This window comes from Oncorhynchus keta, chromosome 22 (genome assembly GCF_023373465.1).
Source record: "Oncorhynchus keta strain PuntledgeMale-10-30-2019 chromosome 22, Oket_V2, whole genome shotgun sequence".
Taxonomy (NCBI): Eukaryota; Metazoa; Chordata; class Actinopteri; order Salmoniformes; family Salmonidae; genus Oncorhynchus; species Oncorhynchus keta.
In genome coordinates, this window is record NC_068442.1 from 52,206,830 (window position 1) to 52,234,260 (window position 27,431).

General features: G+C 42.5%; 1 protein-coding gene across 3 annotated transcripts; it reads left to right on the plus strand.

Annotated features, from left to right (window-relative positions):
- Positions 1-224: 224 nt before the first annotated feature.
- LOC118400704 (cysteine protease ATG4B-like) lies at positions 225-27,208 on the plus strand. 3 transcript variants are annotated; one of them, XM_052475529.1, is made up of 14 exons: positions 225-275; positions 1,093-1,194; positions 3,578-3,649; positions 4,605-4,703; positions 6,994-7,095; positions 7,700-7,772; positions 10,384-10,463; positions 20,071-20,273; positions 20,445-20,523; positions 21,361-21,506; positions 24,248-24,304; positions 25,842-25,938; positions 26,040-26,147; positions 26,341-27,208. In XM_052475529.1, the coding sequence occupies exons 1-14, from the start codon at positions 266-268 to the stop codon at positions 26,406-26,408; spliced, it is 1,296 nt and encodes a 431-aa protein (XP_052331489.1). In that variant the 5' UTR covers positions 225-265; the 3' UTR covers positions 26,409-27,208. The 3 variants fall into 3 exon arrangements, with proteins under 3 accessions (XP_052331489.1, XP_052331491.1, XP_052331490.1); XM_052475531.1 differs by lacking the exon at positions 26,040-26,147 and having other exon boundaries at positions 232-275; XM_052475530.1 differs by lacking the exons at positions 225-275; positions 26,040-26,147 and having other exon boundaries at positions 1,074-1,194.
- Positions 27,209-27,431: the final 223 nt, after the last annotated feature.

The following is a 27,431-nucleotide window of genomic DNA, read 5'->3' on the forward strand; positions in this document are numbered from 1 at the left end:
TTCGCTGATCTACATCCTATGTGTGGAAAGAAACCACGTTGAATCGCATTCAGTCCATTCTATCAACAACACCAACAGATCTACGTAAATGTTACGCTTAGGGAAGCCATCAAGGGATTCTTATTGGACGAAAAAATATTTGCCCCGCCCAAAGCAGAAACTCCGATTGGATACTTAAATAGAAAAAAAATCTGCTGTATTGATTTCTTATTGGTCGTATGATGTTTCTGCCTGTTTGGACAGATCAACAACACATTATGTCGGGATGGATGCAGGTAGGAAGTCTTTTTCAAGAAAATCAAGGATCTGAACGTTTATTTTTGTATATTAGCCAGCGTCTGAACAAAAGCAAGCCACTTGTAGATTACTATATTTCGCACAGGATTTCAATTTGTACATCAGTTGAGGTTTAAATGTTACATTATTGTTGAATGTGAATAAAGAATAGTCAGTAGCTAGCTGGCTAGCCAGTTAACGTTAAGCTATCAACCAGTCATTGCAATCAACCCATCCAGACAGACATCCTAAACTATTATTAGTCTAGTTAATTAAACAAGCACTCGGTGTATTTTGGGCTGAAAACATCCAGTAGGCGAGCAGAACCAGGTCCAATATAAACTAACCGGATTGTCCAGTGTCACCAGCTAGCTATCTACCGATAACTGCTGAAAGTGATGGTCACATAGCTAACAAGCCAAATAAATGTATTTGCAATGTCATTCTCTGTCGCAAGCTGGGCCAGCCAGCTAGCTACTTCAGCTGTCAAACTGCAGTGAGTCAGTCTGTTTTGACATTTTGAAAGTGCTTGGACCATAGCTAATAGTCCTAATGTTATTTAAATCAATATACAATCAACTGTTACAGTGGTCAATTTGTATGAAGACGACAACATCTGATCATGAATGATTCCTTGTTCAAATAGGGATCCCGTGTGTGTGTGTGTGTGTGCGTGTGTGCGTGTGTGTGCGTGTGTGTGTGTGCGTGTGTGTGTGTGTGTGTGTGTGTGTGTGTGTGTGTGTGTGTGTGTGCGCGCATGTGTCGTGTACGCCATGTAGCAAGGTGTTCCGAATCAAATGTACTTCTATATTTCAGCTACTCTCACGTACGACACACTTGGCTTTGGAGAGTTTGAAGATTTTCCAGAGACCTCAGAGCCAGTGTGGATCTTGGGGAAAGAATTCAACGCACTCACAGGTAATTGGATACATCAGATCAGCGAGGTGGTGTAAATGTTGTGTGTTTTCCTCGTCAAGTTACTGTGAAATATGGAATGATTCCATTAGTCATAATGTAAATGCAGAAGTATAGGCCTACAGAATAAACACACAGATCTATCTACACAGATGGTACATACGTAGAATGTATGCACACATGACTGTAAGTCGCTTTGGATAAAAGCGTCTGCTAAATGGCATATATTATATTTATTATTATTATATTATATTACATAAAGGCCCCCAGCAAAAGGCTAATCTGAGAACCAGTCTTTTTTAAAGCTAACCATCCACTCTGGTTATTTGCTAAAGAGACTTTTCCTTTCATCTCAAGGTTCAATATGCAGTTTAAAGGTTTTTATTCTAGGCGTGAAGATATTTCAACATGTCTAGACGATTTTAAAGGCGACACTGATCACTTGTGCTTGGCTGTCAAATGCATGGTGTCCCCATGGGCCTAATGTTTAAAATGAACGTAATGGGATCATCGTTATTATTTTAGCTGTCCACGGTAGATGCCCCTCCTAATGAAAGAGGCTCCCCATCCTGCTGATGTGAGCCACTTGTGTCTTTATGGAGGAGAAAGTGAACTTGCAATTTCCAAAACTTGAGCTCAGTTGGGGAATCTGGGATTTGCCTACGTCAACAAGCCAGGGTTTCATTAAATATGCCTAGGCACTGTACTTTTTAAAACATTTTTATTATTGCACATTTTAATTAAACTGACACATATCTGGCTTGCATAGCACAGGTGGTGGTTGTAAACTCAATGTAGTAAGCCAGGCCTAATTTACACTGAGTGGACAAAACATTAAGAACACCTGATCTTTCCATGACATAGACTGACCTTGGTGAAGAGGAGGAGACAGGGGAGGATGAAGGATGTTTAAGACTATAGACAATTGAGACATGGATTGTGTATGTGTGCCATTCAGAGGGTGAATGGGCAAGACAAAATATTTAAGAGCCTTTGAACGGGGTTATGGTAGGTGACAGGTGCACCAGTTTGTGTCAAGAACTGCAACGCTGCTGGGTTTTTCACGCTCAACAGTTTCCTGTGTGTATCAAGAATGGTCCACCACCCAAAGGACATCCAGACAACTTGACACAACTGTGGGAAGCATTGGAGTCAACATGGACCAGCATACTTGTGGAACGCTTTCAACACCTTGTAGATGCCACGATGAATTGAGGTTGTTTTGAGGTGGGGGGGGGGGGAATTAACTTCTGACTTACACATCTCTGTCTTCACTGTTCCTTTGACCAGCCATGCATCTCCACTTAGCTCTCTCTTCCATCCTCTCTCTATGCCTCTTATAGCTATTGAACCAGTAGCCTAGCCCAATGCGTGTGCCAGAAGTGACAACATATTCTGAACAAAAAATATAAACATAACATGCAATTTCAAAGATTTTACTGAGTTATAGTTCATCTAAGGAAATCAGTCAATTGAAATAAATTAGTTAGGCTCCAGTCTATTGATTTCACATGACTGGGAATACAGATATACATCTGTTGGTCACAGTTACCTTAGAAAATGGTATGGTCATGGATCAGAAAACCAGTCAGTATCTGGTGTGACCACCATTTGCTTCATGCAGCACAACACGTCTCCTTCACATAGAGTTGATCAGGCTGTTGATGGTGGAATGTTGTCCCACTCCTCTTCAATGGCTGTGCAAAGTTGCTGGATATTGGCGGGAACTGGAACACGCTATCGTACACGTCGATCCAGAGCATCCCAAACATGCTCAATGAGTGACATGTCTGAGTATACAGGCCATGGAAGAACTGGGACATTTTCAGCTTCCAGGAATTGTGTACAGATCCTTGCGACATGGGGCCGTGCATTATCATGCTGAAACATGAGGAGATGGCGGAGGATGAATGGCAAGAGAATGGGCCTCTCAGGATCTCATCACTGTATCTCAGAATGCCCAATGTTAGAATATTTTCCTATCAAATTCATGAATTAAGTTAGAATGTTTTCCTATCAAATTCATGAATTAAGTTAGAATGTTTTCCTATCAAATTCATGAATTAAGTTAGAATGTTTTCCTATCAAATTCATGAATTAAGTTAGAATGTTTTCCTATCAAATTCATGAATTAAGTTAGAATGTTTCCCTATCTGTCTAATTTGCATAAACATTGTGATTGAATGATAGCTGTGAGGGTTATCAAATCAAATCGTCTGATATTCTGGAGTTCCATAATGATAGAATGTTCATTTGATGGTTCTCCCGAAAGGCCCCGTCTCTTTGGCACATGACACGAGTGCCGAGGAATAGCTGAATAGAGACCAGGCTATAACAGAAGTCATACTTCTTTTAGCCACAACTCATTGTATTTTGTTTTATCCAGAAAAGGAAGACATTCTTGCAGATGTCACTTCACGACTATGGTTCACCTACAGAAAAAACTTCCCGCCCATTGGTGAGTAGCCCAATCCTTCTGTAGCAGGCCACAGAATAAACCCTAGGACATTACTGATACGCCTACAGTACCATACCTTCTGTAGCAGGCCACAGAATAAACCCTAGGACATTACTGATACGCCTACAGTACCAATCCTACTGTAGCAGGCCACAGAATAAACCCTAGGACATTACTGATACGCCTACAGTACCATACCTTCTGTAGCAGGCCACAGAATAAACCCTAGGACATTACTGATACGCCTACAGTACCAATCCTACTGTAGCAGGCCACAGAATAAACCCTAGGACATTACTGATACGCCTACAGTACCATACCTTCTGTAGCAGGCCACAGAATAAACCCTAGGACATTACTGATACGCCTACAGTACCATACCTACTGTAGCAGGCCACAGAATAAACCCTAGGACATTACTGATACGCCTACAGTACCATACCTTCTGTAGCAGGCCACAGAATAAACCCTAGGACATTACTGATACGCCTACAGTACCATACCTACTGTAGCAGGCCACAGAATAAACCCTAGGACATTACTGATACGCCTACAGTACCATACCTTCTGTAGCAGGCCACAGAATAAACCCTAGGACATTACTGATACGCCTACAGTACCATACCTACTGTAGCAGGCCACAGAATAAACCCTAGGACATTACTGATACGCCTACAGTACCATACCTTCTGTAGCAGGCCACAGAATAAACCCTAGGACATTACTGATACGCCTACAGTACCATACCTACTGTAGCAGGCCACAGAATAAACCCTAGGACATTACTGATACGCCTACAGTACCATACCTACTGTAGCAGGCCACAGAATAAACCCTAGGACATTACTGATACACCTACAGTACCATACCTACTGTAGCAGGCCACAGAGTAAACCACGGTCATTTTTGATTGTATACGCCAATAAGATTAGCATATTGTTTCAATGTGTTCCAGGAGGGACAGGGCCTACGTCCGACACAGGCTGGGGCTGCATGCTGCGATGTGGACAGATGATCCTAGGCGAGGCCCTGGTCTGCAGGCATCTAGGCCGAGGTAAGGTTGACTGCTTTACAAATTCTTTAGCGTCTTCTGCTCCCTGAAGAATACGGCTAGAGTGGTATTACGCGTACCCTTCAACGTTAGCTTCTATTATCCCCCTTCAACGTTAGCTTCTATTATCCCCCCTTCAACATTAGCTTCTATTATCCCCCTTCAACGTTAGCTTCTATTATCCCCCTTCAACGTTAGCTTCTATTATCCCCCCTTCAACGTTAGCTTCTATTATCCCCCTTCAACGTTAGCTTCTATTATCCCCCCATCAACGTTAGCTTCTATTATCCCCCCTTCAACGTTAGCTTCTATTATCCCCCCTCAACGTTAGCTTCTATTATCCCCCCTCAATGTTAGCTTCTATTATCCCCCTTCAACGTTAGCTTCTATTATCCCCCATCAACGTTAGCTTCTATTATCCCCCTTCAACGTTAGCTTCTATTATCCCCCCTTCAACGTGAGCTTCTATTATCCCCCTCAACGTTAGCTTCTATTATCCCCCCTTCAACGTGAGCTTCTATTATCCCCCCCTTCAGTGTTAGCTTCTATTATCCCCCCCCCTAAACGTTAGCTTCTATATCCCCCCTGAACGTTAGCTTCTATTATCCCCCTCAACGTTAGCTTATATTTCCCCCTCAACGTTAGCTTCTATTATCCCCCTCAACGTTAGCTTCTATTATCCCCCTCAACGTTAGCTTCTATTATCCCCCCCTCAACGTTAGCTTCTATTACCCCCCTCAACGTTAGCTTCTATTATCCCCCCTCAACGTTGGCTTCTATTATCCCCCCTCAACGTTAGCTTCTATTATCCCCCCTCAACGTTAGCTTCTATTATCCCCCTCAACGTTAGCTTCTATTATCCCCCCTCAACGTTAGCTTCTATTACCCCCCCTCAACGTTAGCTTCTATTATCCCCCCCTCAACGTTAGCTTCTATTATCCCCCCCTCAACGTTAGCTTCTATTATCCCCCTCAACGTTAGCTTCTATTATCCCCCCCTCAACGTTAGCTTCTATTATCCCCCCTCAACGTTGGCTTCTATTATCCCCCTCAACGTTAGCTTCTATTATCCCCCTCAACGTTAGCTTCTATTATCCCCCTCAACGTTAGCTTCTATTATCCCCCCTCAACGTTAGCTTCTATTATCCCCCTCAACGTTAGCTTCTATTATCCCCCCTCAACGTTAGCTTCTATTATCCCCCCACTTCAACGTTAGCTTCTATTATCCCCCCACTTCAACGTTAGCTTCTATTATCCCCCCTCAACGTTAGCTTCTATTTCCCCCCTCAACGTTAGCTTCTATTTCCCCCCTCAACGTTAGCTTCTATTTCCCCCTCAACGTTAGCTTCTATTATCCCCCCTCAACGTTAGCTTCTATTACCCCCCTCAACGTTAGCTTCTATTACCCCCCCTCAACGTTAGCTTCTATTATCCCCCCCTCAACGTTAGCTTCTATTATCCCCCCTGAACGTTAGCTTCTATTATCCCCCTCAACGTTAGCTTCTATTATCCCACCCTCAACATTAGCTTCTATTATTCCCCCTCAACGTTAGCTTCAATTACCCCCCTTCATCGTTAGCTTCTATTATCCCCCCTCTTCATCGTTAGCTTCTATTATCCCCCCTCCTTCAACATTAGTTTCTATTATTCCCCCCTCAACGTTAGCTTCTATTATCCCCCCTCAATGTTAGCTTCTATTATCCCCCCTTCAACATTAGCTTCTATTATCCCCCCTTCAACATTAGCTTCTATTATCCCCCCTTCAACGTTAGCTTCTATTATCCCCCCTTCAACGTTAGCTTCTATTATCCCCCTTCAACGTTAGCTTCTATTATCCCCCCTTCAACGTTAGCTTCTATTATCCCCCCTTCAACGTTAGCTTCTATTATCCCCCCATCAACGTTAGCTTCTATTATCCCCCCTTTCAACATTAGCTTCTATTATCCCCCCATCAACGTTAGCTTCTATTATCCCCCATCAACGTTAGCTTCTATTATCCCCCATCAACGTTAGCTTCTATTATCCCCCCTTTCAACATTAGCTTCTATTATCCCCCATCAACGTTAGCTTCTATTATCCCCCCTTTCAACATTAGCTTCTATTATCCCCCCTTCAACATTAGCTTCTATTATCCCCCCTTCAACGTTAGCTTCTATTATTCAAGATGTATTTGTCCCCCTGTATTATCTCTGTCACTGTGTGGTACAGATCTCCTATTGCGCTGTGCTAGAGTACTCTGTTCAATAGAGCAGTTGTTTCACACAGCAAATGATAATGGTGTTTTTGTTAAGCAGACTGGAGATGGGTGAGAGGCCAGCCTCAGAGAGGACAGTACATCAGTATCCTCAACGCCTTCCTTGACAAGAAAGACAGCTACTATTCTTTACATCAAATTGGTGAATACTGACTTGTAATTAATTCAATTTAAACTACTTTATTTGTTTCTTGGAAAATATTTTTCCTTTGATTTGTAATCTCATAACAATGATGCACTGATTCAGTCATACTTCATATTTAGAAATGGATGGGTGGTATTTCTTACAATAATAGTGTGTTTCTGACCACCTACTACAATATGACAAATATAGTCACAGAACAAGTCGGTCATCTTTATTGGTATAACATCATCTTTGTCTTTATCAACTAACATCAGTTGTCTGTGTACTGCAGCCCAGATGACATCATTATTAGGATGACACTAACATCAGTTGTCTGTGTACTACAGCCCAGATGACATCATTATTAGGATGCCACTAACGTCAGTTGTCTGTGTACTGCAGCCCAGATGACATCATTATTAGGATGCCACTAACATCAGTTGTCTGTGTACTACAGCCCAGATGACATCATTATTAGGATGACACTAACATCAGTTGTCTGTGTACTGCAGCCCAGATGACATCATTATTAGGATGGTACTAACATCAGTTGTCTGTGTACTACAGCCCAGATGACATCATTATTAGGATGACACTAACATCAGTTGTCTGTGTACTGCAGCCCAGATGGGAGTCGGGGAGGGGAAGGCTATAGGCCAGTGGTACGGACCCAACACAGTGGCACAGGTACTGAAGTAAGTACAGTGATCTCCTCAATTAGTCTCTAGATCAGGGCTCTCCAACCCTGATCCTGGAGAGATACCCTCCTGTAGGTTTTTAACTCCAACCCTGTTCCTGGAGAGATACCCTCCTGTAGGTTTTTAACTCCAACCCTGTTCCTGGAGAGATACCCTCCTGTAGGTTTTTAACTCCAACCCTGTTCCTGGAGAGATACCCTCCTGTAGGTTTTTAACTCCAACCCTGTTCCTGGAGAGATACCCTCCTGTAGGTTTTTAACTCCAACCCTGTTCCTGGAGAGATACCCTCCTGTAGGTTTTTAACTCCAACCCTGTTCCTGGATAGTTAACCTCCTGTAGGTTTTTAACTCCAACCCTGTTCCTGGAGAGAGACCCTCCTGTAGGTTTTAACTCCAACCCTGATCCTGGAGAGATACCCTCCTGTAGGTTTTTAACTCCAACCCTGTTCCTGGAGATAAACCCTCCTGTAGGTTTTTAACTCCAACCAGGAGGGTATCTCTAGATGATCATCTAGTTACTAGATTATTAGATTGCTGAATATTGTCTGTCTTGCCCTCAGGAAACTAACTGTGCTGAATATTGTCCGTCTTGCCCTCAGGAAACTAACTGTGCTGAATATTGTCTGTCTTGCCCTCAGGAAACTAACTGTGCTGAATATTGTCTGTCTTGCCCTCAGGAAACTAACTGTGCTGAATATTGTCTGTCTTGCCCTCAGGAAACTAACTGTGCTGAATATTGTCTGTCTTGCCCTCAGGAAACTAACTGTGCTGAATATTGTCTGTCTTGCCCTCAGGAAACTAACTGTGCTGAATATTGTCTGTCTTGCCCTCAGGAAACTGTGTTGAATATTGTCCATCTTGCCCTCAGGAAACTGTGTTGAATATTGTCTGTCTTGCCCTCAGGAAACTAACTGTGCTGAATATTGTCTGTCTTGCCCTCGGGAAACTGTGTTGAATATTGTCCGTCTTGCCCTCAGGAAACTGTGTTGAATATTGTCTGTCTTGCCCTCAGGAAACTAACTGTGCTGAATATTGTCTGTCTTGCCCTCGGGAAACTGTGTTGAATATTGTCCGTCTTGCCCTCAGGAAACTGTGTTGAATATTGTCTGTCTTGCCCTCAGGAAACTGTGTTGAATATTGTCCGTCTTGCCCTCAGGAAACTGTTGAATATTGTCTGTCTTGCCCTCAGGAAACTGTGTTGAATATTGTCCGTCTTGCCCTTAGGAAACTAACTGTGCTGAACATTGTCTGTCTTGCCCTCAGGAAACTGTGTTGAATATTGTCTGTCTTGCCCTCAGGAAACTAACTGTGCTGAATATTGTCTGTCTTGCCCTCAGGAAACTAACTGTGCTGAATATTGTCTGTCTTGCCCTCAGGAAACTGTGTTGAATATTGTCTGTCTTGCCCTCAGGAAACTAACTGTGCTGAATATTGTCTGTCTTGCCCTCAGGAAACTAACTGTGCTGAATATTGTCTGTCTTGCCCTCAGGAAACTGTGTTGAATATTGTCCGTCTTGCCCTCAGGAAACTGTGCTGAATATTGTCTGTCTTGCCCTCAGGAAACTAACTGTGCTGAATATTGTCTGTCTTGCCCTAAGGAAACTAACTGTGTTGAATATTGTCTGTCTTGCCCTCAGGAAACTGTGTTGAATATTGTCCGTCTTGCCCTCAGGAAACTAACTGTGCTGAATATTGTCTGTCTTGCCCTCAGGAAACTAACTGTGCTGAATATTGTCTGTCTTGCCCTAAGGAAACTAACTGTGTTGAATATTGTCTGTCTTGCCCTCAGGAAACTAACTGTGTTGAATATTGTCCGTCTTGCCCTCAGGAAACTGTTGAATATTGTCTGTCTTGCCCTCAGGAAACTGTGTTGAATATTGTCTGTCTTGCCCTCAGGAAACTAACTGTGCTGAATATTGTCTGTCTTGCCCTCAGGAAACTAACTGTGCTGAATATTGTCTGTCTTGCCCTCAGGAAACTGTGTTGAATATTGTCTGTCTTGCCCTCAGGAAACTAACTGTGCTGAATATTGTCTGTCTTGCCCTCAGGAAACTAACTGTGCTGAATATTGTCTGTCTTGCCCTCAGGAAACTGTGTTGAATATTGTCCGTCTTGCCCTCAGGAAACTGTGCTGAATATTGTCTGTCTTGCCCTCAGGAAACTAACTGTGCTGAATATTGTCTGTCTTGCCCTAAGGAAACTAACTGTGTTGAATATTGTCTGTCTTGCCCTCAGGAAACTGTGTTGAATATAGTCCGTCTTGCCCTCAGGAAACTAACTGTGCTGAATATTGTCTGTCTTGCCCTCAGGAAACTAACTGTGCTGAATATTGTCTGTCTTGCCCTAAGGAAACTAACTGTGTTGAATATTGTCTGTCTTGCCCTCAGGAAACTAACTGTGTTGAATATTGTCTGTCTTGCCCTCAGGAAACTGTGTTGAATATTGTCCGTCTTGCCCTCAGGAAACTGTGTTGAATATTGTCCGTCTTGCCCTTAGGAAACTAACTGTGCTGAACATTGTCTGTCTTGCCCTCAGGAAACTGTGTTGAATATTGTCTGTCTTGCCCTCAGGAAACTAACTGTGCTGAATATTGTCCGTCTTGCCCTCAGGAAACTAACTGTGTTTGACTCGTGGAGTTGTCTGGCGGTACATGTTGCTATGGACAACACCGTGGTGATGGAGGAGATCAGTGAGTAGTGAACATGGTCATGATACTTCATCCATTACCACTGTGCATATCAACGTATAGAACATTCTCTGAGTGTAAAAAAACATTCCATGACACAGACTGACCCGGTGAAAGATATGATCCCTTATTGATGTCACTTGATCAATCCACTTCAATCAGTGTAGATGAAGGGGAGGAGACGGGTTAAAGAAGGATGTTTAAGCCTTGAGACTATTGAGACATGGATTGTGTCTGTGTGCCATTCAGAGGGTGAATGGGCAAAACAAAATATTTAAGTGTAAAAAATATTTCAAATATTCCAGTTACTTTTAATGTTTACATACTGCTTTACTCATTTTTATTTGACCTTTATTTAACTAGGCAAGTCATATCTTATTTTCAATGACGGCCTAGGAACAGTGGGTTAACTGCCTTGTTCAGGGGCAGAAGGACAGATTTGTACCTTGTCAGCTCGGAGATTCAATCTTGCAATCTTTCGGTTACTAGTCCAACGCTCTAACCACTAGGCTACCCTGCCTCCTCTACACTCTAACCACTAGGCTACCTGCCTCCTCTACACTCTAACCACTAGGCTACGCTGCCTCCTCTACACTCTAACCACTAGGCTACCCTGCCTCCTCTACACTCTAACCACTAGGCTACGCTGCCGCCTCTACACTCTAACCACTAGGCTACCCTGCCTCCTCTACACTCTAACCACTAGGCTACCCTGCCTCCTCTACACTCTAACCACTAGGCTACGCTGCCACCTCTACACTCTAACCACTAGGCTACGCTGCCGCCTCTACACTCTAACCACTAGGCTACGCTGCCTCCTCTACACTCTAACCACTAGGCTACGCTGCCGCCTCTACACTCTAACCACTAGGCTACGCTGCCACCTCTACACTCTAACCACTAGGCTACGCTGCCTCCTCTACACTCTAACCACTAGGCTACGCTGCCGCCTCTACACTCTAACCACTAGGCTACGCTGCCACCTCTACACTCTAACCACTAGGCTACGCTGCCGCCTCTACACTCTAACCACTAGGCTACGCTGCCTCCTCTACACTCTAACCACTAGGCTACCTGCCCCCTCTACACTCTAACCACTAGGCTACGCTCCCGCCTCTACACTCTAACCACTAGGCTACGCTGCCACCTCTACACTCTAACCACTAGGCTACGCTGCCTCCTCTACACTCTAACCACTAGGCTACCCTGCCACCTCTACACTCTAACCACTAGGCTACGCTGCCTCCTCTACACTCTAACCACTAGGCTACGCTGCCGTCTCTACACTCTAACCACTAGGCTACGCTGCCTCCTCTACACTCTAACCACTAGGCTACCCTGTCTCCTCTACACTCTAACCACTAGGCTACGCTGCCACCTCTACACTCTAACCACTAGGCTACGCTGCCGCCTCTACACTCTAACCACTAGGCTACGCTGCCTCCTCTACACTCTAACCACTAGGCTACCTGCCCCCTCTACACTCTAACCACTAGGCTACGCTCCCGCCTCTACACTCTAACCACTAGGCTACGCTGCCACCTCTACACTCTAACCACTAGGCTACGCTGCCTCCTCTACACTCTAACCACTAGGCTACGCTGCCGTCTCTACACTCTAACCACTAGGCTACCCTGCCTCCTCTACACTCTAACCACTAGGCTACGCTGCCTCCTCTACACTCTAACCACTAGGCTACCTGCCTCCTCTACACTCTAACCACTAGGCTACGCTGCCGTCTCTACACTCTAACCACTAGGCTACGCTGCCGTCTCTACACTCTAACCACTAGGCTACCCTGCCTCCTCTACACTCTAACCACTAGGCTACGCTGCCGCCTCTACACTCTAACCACTAGGCTACGCTGCCTCCTCTACACTCTAACCACTAGGCTACCCTGCCTCCTCTACACTCTAACCACTAGGCTACGCTGCCGCCTCTACACTCTAACCACTAGGCTACGCTGCCTCCTCTACACTCTAACCACTAGGCTACGCTGCCGCCTCTACACTCTAACCACTAGGCTACGCTGCCTCCTCTACACTCTAACCACTAGGCCACGCTGCCGCCTCTACACTCTAACCACTAGGCTACCCTGCCGCCTCTACACTCTAACCACTAGGCTACGCTGCCTCCTCTACACTCTAACCACTAGGCTACCCTGCCTCCTCTACACTCTAACCACTAGGCTACGCTGCCGCCTCTACACTCTAACCACTAGGCTACGCTGCCTCCTCTACACTCTAACCACTAGGCTACCCTGCCTCCTCTACACTCTAACCACTAGGCTACGCTGCCGCCTCTACACTCTAACCACTAGGCTACGCTGCCGCCTCTACACTCTAACCACTAGGCTACCCTGCCGCCTCTACACTCTAACCACTAGGCTACCCTGCCGCCTCTACACTCTAACCACTAGGCTACCCTGCCTCCTCTACACTCTAACCACTAGGCTACCCTGCCTCCTCTACACTCTAACCACTAGGCTACCCTGCCTCCTCTACACTCTAACCACTAGGCTACGCTGCCGCCTCTACACTCTAACCACTAGGCTACCCTGCCTCCTCTACACTCTAACCACTAGGCTACCCTGCCTCCTCTACACTCTAACCACTAGGCTACACTCTAACCACTAGGCTACGCTGCCGCCTCTACACTCTAACCACTAGGCTACGCTGCCGCCTCTACACTCTAACCACTAGGCTACGCTGCCTCCTCTACACTCTAACCACTAGGCTACGCTGCCGCCTCTACACTCTAACCACTAGGCTACGCTGCCACCTCTACACTCTAACCACTCGGCTACCCTGCCGCCTCTACACTCTAACCACTAGGCTACACTCTAACCACTAGGCTACACTCTAACCACTAGGCTACCCTGCCTCCTCTACACTCTAACCACTAGGCTACACTCTAACCACTAGGCTACACTCTAACCACTAGGCTACACTCTAACCACTAGGCTACCCTGCCTCCTCTACACTCTAACCACTAGGCTTCCCTGCCTCCTCTACACTCTAACCACTAGACTACCCTGCCTCATCTCTACACTCTAACCACTAGGCTACCCTGCCTCCTCTACACTCTAACCACTAGGCTACCCTGCCTCCTCTACACTCTAACCACTAGACTACCCTGCCTCATCTCTACACTCTAACCACTAGGCTACCCTGCCTCCTCTACACTCTAACTACTAGGCTACACTCTAACCACTAGGCTACACTCTAACCACTAGGCTACCCTGCCTCCTCTACACTCTAACCACTAGGCTACCCTGCCTCCTCTACACTCTAACCACTAGGCTACCCTGCCTCCTCTACACTCTAACCACTAGACTACCCTGCCTCATCTCTACACTCTAACCACTAGGCTACCCTGCCTCCTCTACACTCTAACCACTAGGCTACCCTGCCTCCTCTACACTCTAACCACTAGACTACCCTGCCTCATCTCTACACTCTAACCACTAGGCTACCCTGCCTCCTCTACACTCTAACTACTAGGCTACACTCTAACCACTAGGCTACACTCTAACCACTAGACTACCCTGCCTCATCTCTACACTCTAACCACTAGGCTACGCTGCCACCCCTGCTTTACTCATATGTATATACTGTATTCTATTCTACTCTATTTTACTGAATGCCACTGACACTGCTTGTCCTAATATTTATATATTTTTACTTTTAGATTTGTGTGTATTGTTGTGAATTGTTAGATACTACTGCACTGTTGGAGCTTGGAACACAAGCATTTAGTTAGATATTACTGCACTGTTGGAGCTAGAAACACAAGCATTTAGTTAGATACTACTGCACTGTTGGAGCTAGAAACACAAGCATTTAGTTAGATACTACTGCACTGTTGGAGCTAGAAACACAAGCATTTAGTTAGATATTACTGTACTGTTGGAGCTAGAAACACAAGCATTTAGTTAGATACTACTGCACTGTTGGAGCTAGGAACACAAGCATTTAGTTAGATATTACTGCACTGTTGGAGCTAGAAACACAAGCATTTAGTTAGATATTACTGCACTGTTGGAGCTAGAAACACAAGCATTTAGTTAGATACTACTGCACTGTTGGAGCTAGAAACACAAGCATTTAGTTAGATATTACTGCACTGTTGGAGCTAGAAACACAAGCATTTAGTTAGATACTACTGCACTGTTGGAGCTAGAAACACAAGCATTTAGTTAGATACTACTGCACTGTTGGAGCTAGAAACACAAGCATTTAGTTAGATATTACTGCACTGTTGGAGCTAGAAACACAAGCATTTAGTTAGATACTACTGCACTGTTGGAGTTAGAAACACAAGCATTTAGTTAGATACTACTGCACTGTTGGAGCTAGAAACACAAGCATTTAGTTAGATATTACTGCACTGTTGGAGCTAGAAACACAAGCATTTAGTTAGATATTACTACTGTTGGAGCTAGAAACAGAAGCATTTAGTTAGATACTACTGCACTGTTGGAGCTAGAAACACAAGCATTTAGTTAGATATTACTGCACTGTTGGAGCTAGAAAAACAAGCATTTAGTTAGATACTACTGCACTGTTGGAGCTAGAAACACAAGCATTTAGTTAGATACTACTGCACTGTTGGAGCTAGAAACACAAGCATTTAGTTAGATATTACTGCACTGTTGGAGCTAGAAACACAAGCATTTAGTTAGATACTACTGCACTGTTGGAGTTAGAAACACAAGCATTTAGTTAGATATTACTGCACTGTTGGAGTTAGAAACACAAGCATTTAGTTAGATATTACTGCACTGTTGGAGCTAGGAACACAAGCATTTAGTTAGATATTACTGCACTGTTGGAGCTAGAAACACAAGCATTTAGTTAGATATTACTGCACTGATGGAGCTAGAAACACAAGCATTTAGTTAGATACTACTGCACTGTTGGAGCTAGAAACACAAGCATTTAGTTAGATATTACTGCACTGTTGGAGCTGCGAACACAAGCATTTAGTTAGATACTACTGCACTGTTGGAGCTAGAAACACAAGCATTTAGTTAGATATTACTGCACTGTTGGAGCTAGAAACACAAGCATTTAGTTAGATATTACTACTGTTGGAGCTAGAAACAGAAGCATTTAGTTAGATACTACTGCACTGTTGGAGCTAGAAACACAAGCATTTAGTTAGATACTACTGCACTGTTGGAGCTAGAAACACAAGCATTTAGTTAGATATTACTGCACTGTTGGAGCTAGAAACACAAGCATTTAGTTAGATACTACTGCACTGTTGGAGCTAGAAACACAAGCATTTAGTTAGATATTACTGCACTGTTGGAGCTAGAAACACAAGCATTTAGTTAGATACTACTGCACTGTTGGAGCTAGAAACACAAGCATTTAGTTTGTATTACTGTTGGAGCTAGAAACACAAGCATTTAGTTAGATACTACTGCACTGTTGGAGCTAGAAACACAAGCATTTAGTTAGATACTACTGCACTGTTGGAGCTAGAAACACAAGCATTTAGTTAGATACTACTGCACTGTTGGAGCTAGAAACACAAGCATTTAGTTAGATACTACTGCACTGTTGGAGCTAGAAACACAAGCATTTAGTTAGATATTACTGCACTGTTGGTGCTAGGAACACAAGCATTTCACTACACCCGCAATAACATCTGCTAAATATGTGTATGTGATCAATAATAATTTGATTTTGTGTCCAAACCTTTGACTGGTACTGTAGGTATACCTAAATTGGTGTTTTGAGGGTATTTAAAAAATATATAACAAATTATTGAGACTGTGTGGGCATAGGAAGACGTTGCAATTGGAGGATGCATATTCTATATTGATAGGCTTTTCAATAGGATATATCTGTTCTATTCTATATGATGATAGGCTATTCAATATGATATATCTGTTCTATATGATGATAGGCTATTCAATATGATACATCAGTTCTATATGATGATAGGCTCTTCAATAGGATACATCTGTTCTAGATGATGATAGGCTATTCAATATGATATATCTGTTCTATTCTATATGATGATAGGCTATTCAATATGATATATCTGTTCTATATGATGATAGGCTATTCAATATGATACATCAGTTCTATATGATGATAGGCTCTTCAATAGGATACATCTGTTCTAGATGATGATAGGCTATTCAATATGATACATCTGTTCTATTCTATATGATGATATGCTATTCAATAGGATACATCTGTTCTATATGATGATAGGCTATTCAATAGGATACATCTGTTCTAGATGATGATAGGCTATTCAATATGATACATCTGTTCTATTCTATATGATGATAGGCTATTCAATATGATACATCAGTTCTATATGATGATAGGCTTTTCAATAGGATATATCAGTTCTATATGATGATAGGCAATTCAATAGGATACATCTGTTCTATATGATGATAGGCTATTCAATAGGATATATCTGTTCTATTCTATATGATGATAGGCAATTCAATAGGATATATCTGTTCTATATGATGATGGGCTATTCAATATGATACATCTGTTCTAGATGATGATAGGCTATTCAATATGATACATCTGTTCTATTCTATATGATGATAGGCTATTCAATATGATACATCAGTTCTATATGATGATAGGCTTTTCAATAGGATATATCAGTTCTATATGATGATAGGCAATTCAATAGGATACATCTGTTCTATATGATGATAGGCTATTCAATAGGATATATCTGTTCTATTCTATATGATGATAGGCAATTCAATAGGATATATCAGTTCTATATGATGATGGGCTATTCAATATGATACATCTGTTCTATATGATGATAGGCTATTCAATAGGATACATCTGTTCTATATGATGATAGGCTATTCAATAGGATACATCTGTTCTATATGATGATAGGCTATTCAATAGGATATATCTGTTCTATTCTATATGATGATAGGCTATTCAATATGATACATCAGTTCTATATGATGATAGGCTTTTCAATAGGATATATCAGTTCTATATGATGATAGGCAATTCAATAGGATATATCAGTTCTAGATGATGATAGGCTATTCAATAGGATATATCAGTTCTATATGATGATGGGCTATTCAATATGATACATCTGTTCTATATGATGATAGGCTATTCAATAGGATATATCTGTTCTATATGATGATAGGCTATTCAATAGGATACATCAGTTCTATATGATGATAGGCTATTCAATAGGATATATCAGTTCTAGATGATGATAGGCTATTCAATAGGATATATCAGTTCTATATGATGATGGGCTATTCAATATGATACATCTGTTCTATATGATGATAGGCTATTCAATAGGATACATCTGTTCTATATGATGATAGGCTATTCAATAGGATATATCTGTTCTATTCTATATGATGATAGGCTATTCAATATGATACATCAGTTCTATATGATGATGGGCTATTCAATATGATACATCTGTTCTATATGATGATAGGCTATTCAATAGGATACATCAGTTCTATATGATGATAGGCTATTCAATAGGATATATCAGTTCTATATGATGATAGGCTATTCAATAGGATACATCTGTTCTAGATGATGATAGGCTTTTCAATAGGATATATCAGTTCTATATGATGATAGGCTATTCAATAGGATATATCAGTTCTATATGATGATAGGCTTTTCAATAGGATACATCTGTTCTATTCTATATGATGATAGGCTTTTCAATAGGATACATCAGTTCTATTCTATATGATGATAGGCTTTTCAATAGGATATATCAGTTCTATATGATGATAGGCTATTCAATAGGATACATCTGTTCTAGATGATGATAGGCTATTCAATAGGATATATCTGTTCTAGATGATGATAGGCTATTCAATAGGATATATCTGTTCTATATGATGATGGGCTATTCAATAGGATATATCAGTTCTATATGATGATAGGCTATTCAATAGGATACATCTGTTCTATATGATGATAGGCTATTCAATAGGATACATCTGTTCTATATGATGATAGGCTATTCAATAGGATATATCAGTTCTATATGATGATAGGCTATTCAATATGATACATCAGTTCTATATGATGATGGGCTATTCAATATGATACATCTGTCGGGAACAAACTGAGGAAATGATGACTCATTTTACATGTGTTTTGTAGTGCTCCCTCACCTAATAAACTATTACTAGACCACTGGGTACTTCATCATTACCATTATCGTTCATTACCACTATCGTTACCGTTATCATTCATCATTGCCACTGTCATTGCCATTATCGTTCATCATTACCACTATCGTTATAGTTCGCCGTTACCACTATCATTATCGTTACCGTTATCATTCATCATTCCCATTATCATTCATCATTACAGCTATCATTATCATTGCCGCTATCGTTATCATTACCATTGTCATTCATCGTTACCGCTACCATTACCATTATCGTTGATCATTACCACTATCATTACCATTATCATTCATCATTGGCACTATCATTACCGTTATCGTCCATCATTACCATTACTGTTCATCATTACCATTATCATTCATCATTATTATTATTATTATTATTATCATCATTACCATTACCATTCATCATTGCCCGTATCATTCATCATTACCACTATCCTTGCCATTATCATACATCATTACCATTACCGTTCATCATTATCATTCATCATTATCGTTACCGTTATCATTGCCGCTATCGTTATCATTCATCATTACCATTATTGTACAGCGTTACCACTATCGTTGCCATTATCATTCATCATTACCGCTGCCATTATCATTACCGCTATCATTACCATTATCATTCAGCATTACCACTATCATGATCGGTATCATTACCATTATCATGACCAATATCATCATTACCACTATCATTATCGTTCATCATTACCACTATGCCTCATCAATGTATAGAACATGTGGTTAAAGACTGGGGCATCAACTGTTACTCTTAACGTTAACATAATCCCATTTATTATGTTTGTTTTGTCAGTGCAGTCCAGGTAACCCTACGGGATCTTGTGGATCACCTATGGACCAGTCTCCATCATGATTATAGATGGGAACAGGCTATTGACCATTTGAGATGAGTCAGCTAGACTAATGATACTTATAGATGGGAACAGGCTATTGACCATTTATGAGACGAGTCAGCTAGACTAATGATACTTATAGATGGGAACAGGCTATTGACCATTTATGAGACGAGTCAGCTAGACTAATGATACTTATAGATGGGAACAGGCTATTGACCATTTATGAGATGAGTCAGCTAGACTAATGATACTTATAGATGGGAACAGGCTATTGACCATTTATGAGACGAGTCAGCTAGACTAATGATACTTATAGATGGGAACAGGCTATTGACCATTTATGAGATGAGTCAGCTAGACTAATGATACTTATAGATGGGAACAGGCTATTGACCATTTATGAGACGAGTCAGCTAGACTAATGATACTTATAGATGGGAACAGGCTATTGACCATTTATGAGACGAGTGAGCTAGACTAATGATATTTGACCTCTCCTCTCCCCCAGAGCGTGTGTGTATTTACACTAAATGTATTCTTGTTGTTCTCACCAGAGCGGTTGTGTATGCCCTGGCTGGACTATGGTGGAGCAGCGTGTGCAGAGCCCCTGGGGTGGATGCCAAAGCATAACGGCTGCCCGGAGGGGGCCTGTGCCCTGGCTGAGGAGGAGACGGCTCTCTGGAAGCCCCTGGTCCTTCTCATCCCTCTCAGGCTGGGCCTGAGCGACATCAACAAGGCCTACATCGAGACCCTGAAGGTGGGACAGAGTGGCCAATCATACCAAAATAATACACAATTGCATTGCAGTTTGATTTTGTTAAATTACTAAAACGTCACCTGCTATTATTTAGAGGCTCAGCCATTGCCTATTTTTCCTCAAGTGCCCCTTTTTATAAATGACCTCTCTTTCTGTGTCTCTTCTAAACAGCAATGCTTTCAGCTGCCCCAGTCCCTGGGTGTCATCGGAGGGAAACCCAACAGTGCCCATTACTTCATAGGCTATGTTGGTATGTTCTGTACACTAACATTACATCTGAAGAAAAATTATTTGCTTCTGAAAAAGTCTTTAAAACACATTTGCTTACTAGCTTCTCTGAATCGTTCAGCTAAAAACAGACAATGTTCAGTCTTGTCATTTGCGGAACATATTTTTTTTTATATCCAGACATTCTATGTACACTACCGTTCAAATGTTTTGGGATCACTTAGAAATGTCCCTGTTTTTGAAAGACAAAACACAGGATAGAAAGTGGAGTGGGAGGCCCCGGTGCACAACTGAGCAAGAGGACAAGTACAATTAGAGTGTCTAGTTTGAGAAACAGTGATCCCAAAATTTGAACGGTAGTGTATACACTGAGTATACTAAACATTAGGAACACCTTCCTAATATTCAGTTGCACCCCTCCCACCCCCCCTTTTCCCCCTCAGAACAGCCTTCATTTGTCGGCGCATGGACTCTACAAGGTGTTGAAAGCTTTCCACAGGGATGCTGGCCCCATGTTGACTCCAATGAGCCTGTCACCTACTACCATAACCCCGTCCAAAGGCACTTAAATATTTTGTCTTGCCCATTCGCCCTCTGAATGGCACACAGACACAATCCATGCCTCAATGGTCTCGAGGCTTAAAAATCCTTCTTTAACCCGTCTCCTCTCCTTCATCTACGCTGAATGAAGTGGATTTTAACAGGTGACATCAATAAGGGATCGTAGCTTTCACCTTGGGTTCACCTGGTCAGTCTGTGTCATGGAATGTTAATGTTTTGTACACTCAGTGTGTCTGTTATTCCAATACACCTCTGACTGGTCTCCTTACTGTATGACCCCTATCCTATCACCCCCTAGGAGAGGAGTTGATCTACCTGGACCCCCACACCACCCAGCCTGCAGTAGAGCCCTGTGAGGACAGCCAGGTCCCCGACGACACTTACCACTGTCAGCATCCGCCGTGCCGCATGCACATCTGTGAAATAGACCCCTCCGTCGCAGTGGTAAGAAGGACAGAGGCAGAACCTATGTAGGTCAAAGAATCGCAGCGGAAAGAAGGACAGGGGCAGAACCTCTGTAGGTCAAAGAATCGCAGCGGAAAGAAGGACAGGGGCAGAACCTACAGTGGGCAGAACAAGTATTTGATACACTGCCGATTTTGCAGGTTTTCCTACTTACAAAGCATGTAGAGGTCTGTAATTTTTGTCATAGGTTCACTTCAACTGTGAGAGACGGAATCTAAAACAAAAATCCAGAAAATCACATTGTATGATTTTTAAGTAATTAATTTGCATTTTATTGCATGACATAAGTATTTGATACATCAGAAAAGCAGAACTTCATATTTGGTACAGAAACCTTTGTTTGCAATTACAGAGATCATACGTTTCCTGTAGTTCTTGACCAGGTTTGCACACACTGCAGCAGGGATTTTGACCCACTCCTCCATACAGACCCTTCAGGTTTTCGGGATGTCGCTGGGCAATACGGACTTTCAGCTCCCTCCAAAGATTTTCTATTGGGTTCAGGTCTGGAGACTGGCTTGGCCACTCCAGGACCTTGAGATGCTTCTTACGGAGCCACTCTTTAGTTGCCCTGGCTGTGTGTTTCGGGTCGTTGTCATGTTGGAAGACCCAGCCACGACCCATCTTCAATGCTCTTACTGATCTCGCGATGCATGGCCCCATCCATCCTCCCTTCAATACGGTGCAGTCGTCCTGTCCCCTTTGCAGAAAAGCATCCCCAAACAATGATGTTTCCACCTCCATGCTTCATGGTTGGGATGGTGTTCTATGGGTTGAACTCATCCTTCTTCTTCCTCCAAACACGGCGAGTGGAGTTTAGACCAAAAAGCTATATTTTTGTCTCATCAGACCACATGACCTTCTCCCATTCCTCCTCTGGATAATCCAGATGGTCATTGGCAAACTTCAGACGGGCCTGTACATGCGCTGGCTTGAGCAGGTGGACATTGCGTGTGCTGCAGGATTTTAATCCATGACGGCGTAGTGTGTTACTAATGGTTTTCTTTGAGACTGTGGTCCCAGCTCTCTTCAGGTCATTGACCAGGTCCTGCCGTGTAGTTCTGGGCTGATCCCTCACCTTCCTCATGATCATTGATGCCCCACGAGGTGAGATCTTGCATGGAGCCCCAGACCGAGGGTGATTGACCGTCATATTGAACTTCTTCCATTTTCTAATAATTGCGCCAAAAGTTGTTGCCTTCTCACCAAGCTGCTTGCCTATTGTCCTGTAGCTCATCCCAGCCTTGTGCAGGTCTACAATTTTATCCCTGATGTCCTTACACAGCTCTCTGGTCTTGGTCATTGTGGAGAGGTTGGAGTCTGTTTGATTGAGTGTGTGGTCTCTTATACAGGTAACGAGTTCAAACAGGTGCAGTTAATACAGGTAATGAGTGGAGAACAGGAGGGCTTCTTAAAGAAAAACTAACAGGTCTGTGAATACCGGAATTCTTACTGGTTGGTTGGTGATCAAATACTTATGTCATGTAATAAAATGCAAATGAGTTACTTAAAAATCATACAATGTGATTTTCTGGATTTTTGTTTTAGATTCCGTCTCTCACAGTTGAAGTGTACCTATGATAAAAAGTACAGACCTCTACATGCTTTGTAAGTAGGAAAACCTGCTAAATCGGCAGTGTATCAAATACTTGTTCTCCCCACGGTATATGTAGGTCAAAGAAGATGGAGAAATACTTTAGCTTGTAGGAACAACTCCATTTTCTGGGTGACCTAAATATTGACTCGTTTTCATCAAGCTGCCCACTCAAGAAAAAATCTTCAAACAGTAACTAGTGCCTGTAACCTGGTTCAGGTTATCAGTCAACCTACCAGGGTGGTAGCAAACAACACAGGAATAAAATCAGCCACGTATTGATCACATCTTTACTAATGCTACAGAAATCTGTTCTAAAGCAGTATCCAAATCAATAGAATGTATTGATCATAATATAGTAGCCACATCTAGAAGAACCCAACGTTCCAAAGGCTGGGCCTAGTGTAGGTGTCTAAGAGATCATACAAGAGGTTCTGTAGGGATTCCTATGATGAAGATGAATGGAGTATTTATTGGTGTGATGAGGAGCCATCAGACGCTGCACTCGATCCCTTTTAATTGGGTCTTCCACATACTGGTAACCCATTTAAAGGGATACTTTGGGATTTTGGCAATGAAGCGCTCTACCTACTATAGAGCAAAAGGGGGGGGGGGCACAGGACAACATGACGATGACAACATGGAACTCTTCCACATCAAGTGGGCAGTAAAAGCAGTAAAAATCTGTTTTAAATTATATAGTCTTTAAACGTAACACCTCACGGAACAACGTGGAAGGTGAAGAGACACAAACTCAAGCGTTCTAGACACTGTAGTGTTGTGGATTTTATATTGTACATTTGTAATAGAGTAGTAATATATCTTCTATGGTGTAATGTTTTATGTACAATGTAGGCTGTTGTGTTGTGAGGTAAAAAAAAAATATATATATATAATAAATTAAACCCCTTTTTGGACCCCAGGAAGAGGTGAGAAATCTTAACAAATACTAATGATAGCATTAGCAAAAGCTAATTCCCATGACCACTATTTGAAGTTGAATGGCTAAATGCCTCTAAGTTGGTTATTTTGTTAGATCGATAGATGTGTTTTTAGCAATAACAGATTGTTTTAACACAGTAAAGCAGACAATCCTACAGTTGTCTTGTTTTCTGCTGTTTACCAGGGTTTCTTCTGCCGAACGGAGGACGACTTCGATGACTGGTGCATGCGTATCCGAAAGGTACGCTGTTTTCCCTACGAGGTTAAAGGAAAAACCCTCCCCATTCATTTAATATAATTCAATAAATAATACTATGTTAGGAAAAATGCCACTCATTCATTTAATATGCATTGTTAAATAATACTATGTGAGAACAATATGTGTCATTTTTTTTTGCGTTATAATAATGTTGGTAGCAACATGGAAAATAGTCGTGGAAATATATTGCAGTTCAAGTAGACTACAAACCCCACAATGCAATGCTCTCTATGGGCTGTCTGGCTAGCTACACACAATACCAAAGGAAATATCAGCATGTGAAGTAGCTAGTTAACTGTAAAACCGCCCAATCAATTTAGTCTACAAGCTCACCGTGTTCAACCTGCAGATCGATGTGTCTCAGAGTGGAGTCTGACCTGTACTTTTGAGGAGATGGGGAGACGCTGCCCATGCTACGTCAATGGGCCGCACAGTGCATTCTGGGCGATTCTGGGACAAAGAGCGCTCTCCTTCAAGGAGTGAAATGGAATCTATTGGGCGCTAGCTCAAAAACCCAAGTATTAGCACACATTTTTGTCAACAAAAAGTACAACGTTACAAATCTTTCAACATTGCTAAAAATTTGATCAACGGCTCTCATTCGAAAGAACATTCTCCTGAGTTATGACATCGGCCAGTATTGTAATCTGACATGTGTGATAGACGTTTTTGCAATCTAAAAGTCATATTCCTATTAACTTCCGGGTGTAGTGAGAGAGACTTTTATCACAGTGCTACATCATACCGGCCGGGTTTCTGTCTGCTTCAACGCCAATGGCTCAGATAAACATGAAAGGACCCTGGGAATCGCTAGAACTCAAGAGATGCATTTAAAAAACAATGTAACATTCAAAATGGGTGACTCTTTCCTTTTTTTTTTAGAATTCACCTTGATGTAACCGATGTGAAATGGCTAGCTAGTTAGCGGTGGTGCGCGCTAATAGCGTTTCAATCGGGTGACGTCACTCGCTCTGGGGCCTTGAAGTAGTTGGTCCCCCTTTGCTCTGCAAGGTCCGTGGCTTTTGTGGCGCGATGGCTAACGATGCTTCGTGGGTGACTGTTGTTGATGTGTGCAGAGGGTCGAGCCCAGGTAGCGGCGAGAAGAGGGACGGAAGCTATACTGTTACATTGACACAACTGATTTTCTGATGTGTTAGTCCCTATTCCCCTGGATCCCAGGAAGACTAGCGGCTTCGTAAGGCGTCAGGTGAATGCACCAATTTGTAAGTCGCTCTGGATTAGAGCGTCTGCTAAATGACTTAAATCTCAAATGTAAATGTCAGCTAATAGGGGATATAACGAAAGAAAGGGGGTAGTTCTGTCGTGGTTCAGTTAGCCAGGCCCTGTGAGTATTGGGTCCTACGGTGCTGAGTGTATTATCTAACCTGTCTCCCCCCCAGGTGCTGAGTGTATTATCTAACCTGTCTTTCCCCCAGGTGCTGAGTGTATTATCTAACCTGTCTCCCCCCCAGGTGCTGACCTGTCTTTCCCCCTCCAACCTGTGCCCCCCCCCCCCCAGTTGTCCCACACTAGAGGAAGCCTGCCCATGTTTGAGCTGGTAGACTGCCAACCATCTCACTTCGCCTGCTCTGTAGACGTGCTCAACCTCACTCCGGGTAAATATCCAACACTGCTGTCTACTTGACCTGGGAAGAGATTTCCTCTTGACCTGTGAGGGGGTCGGGGAAGGGATATTGTGATTTACTTCTCTTTACAGGTGAGGCTGGGATTCAGTCAGAGGTGCGTTGTGGACAAGCGCATTGCACTACCGACAAAGCGCCTTTTAAAGGCAATTTCCCTGATGTTCGCGGAGATCGCGTTCACGGTAAAAATAACATTTTTAAAAAACTGCTGGCGTCGGCTCAAGTGTTTTGTTTGTGCTTGAATCCTGAATCCGGGACATTATGTTGAGGACTAGATAATGTGATTTGATGTGTCAACAGATTATACAGGGTGTTTAAGACACTGATGTGATAACGTTGCTAAATTTTAATTTCTCCATCTCTTCCGTCTTATAGATTTCTCAGACCGGTCGGAGCGCTTCTTTGATTCTGAGGATGAAGAGTTTGAGATCCTGTCCCTGTGATGAACAGGAGGAATACAGTTACTATCTGTCCTGGCAGAAACGCCCGACGATTCTTCTCTGTATCAGAAGGGAAGCCAATAGGGGACAGGAGATGACCGGTGACATCACTAGCCCAGTCTGGCACCGATGGTGTAGTGATGTGTCAAACAGTTGTCTTCTGGTCAGTCACCTGGTGCTCTCCGTGTCCAATGAGGAGACTCCTTGCTGCGAGGTGGTACCAGGTAGTGCTCTCCGTGTCCAATGAGGAGACTCCTTGCTGCGAGGTGTTACCAGGTAGCAGGAGCTCTCGGGAAACATTCAGTGCTACGTGCATCTTCACATTGGTTCTCCATTTTAAGTCTGAACACATAATATATTTCCTTTAAGCCAGGGGTGATAAACTCATTGCGTGGAGGGCTGAGTGTCTGCAGCTTTTTTCCCCCATATTCAATTAAGACCTAGACAAATAGGTGACGGGAGTTCCTTACCTAAATTAGTGACCTTTTTTAATTCATCAAATCAATTACAAGGGTGATGTGGAAAAAATAAAAAACAGACACTCGGCCGTCCGTGGAATGAGTTTAACATGTGTGCTTTAATATGGTGCCTTTCTCCCCCCTCTCCCCTAAACTGAATTACCATAACACACAACGATGTCTTTAGGAACTTGGTTGACTCTCTGTCCACGTGTATTGACTGATGTAAATTGTAAATCAAAATGTGGTTGAGTGAAATTTTGCAGACAAAGTAGATTTGCTTGTATTATAATTTGTTTTCTTGAGAGTACCATTTTATATCTTAAAAACAATCTCTGTACTAAACGCTGGCTCATTTTTAAAGATGATTTTATTTCCTCTGACGACACGTGAAGACAAAATGAATGGCCGTGTTAATGAAAATATAATTTAAAAAGATAAAGCTTGGACATTTCATTTAGTAGTTTTGGGCTGTGCTCTTTAGATAGTTAAGGATTTGAAATAGTTGATTTATACACACTTAAATATTGTACAACCTATATCCTCTTCATATTCAAGTCCTTTTCCT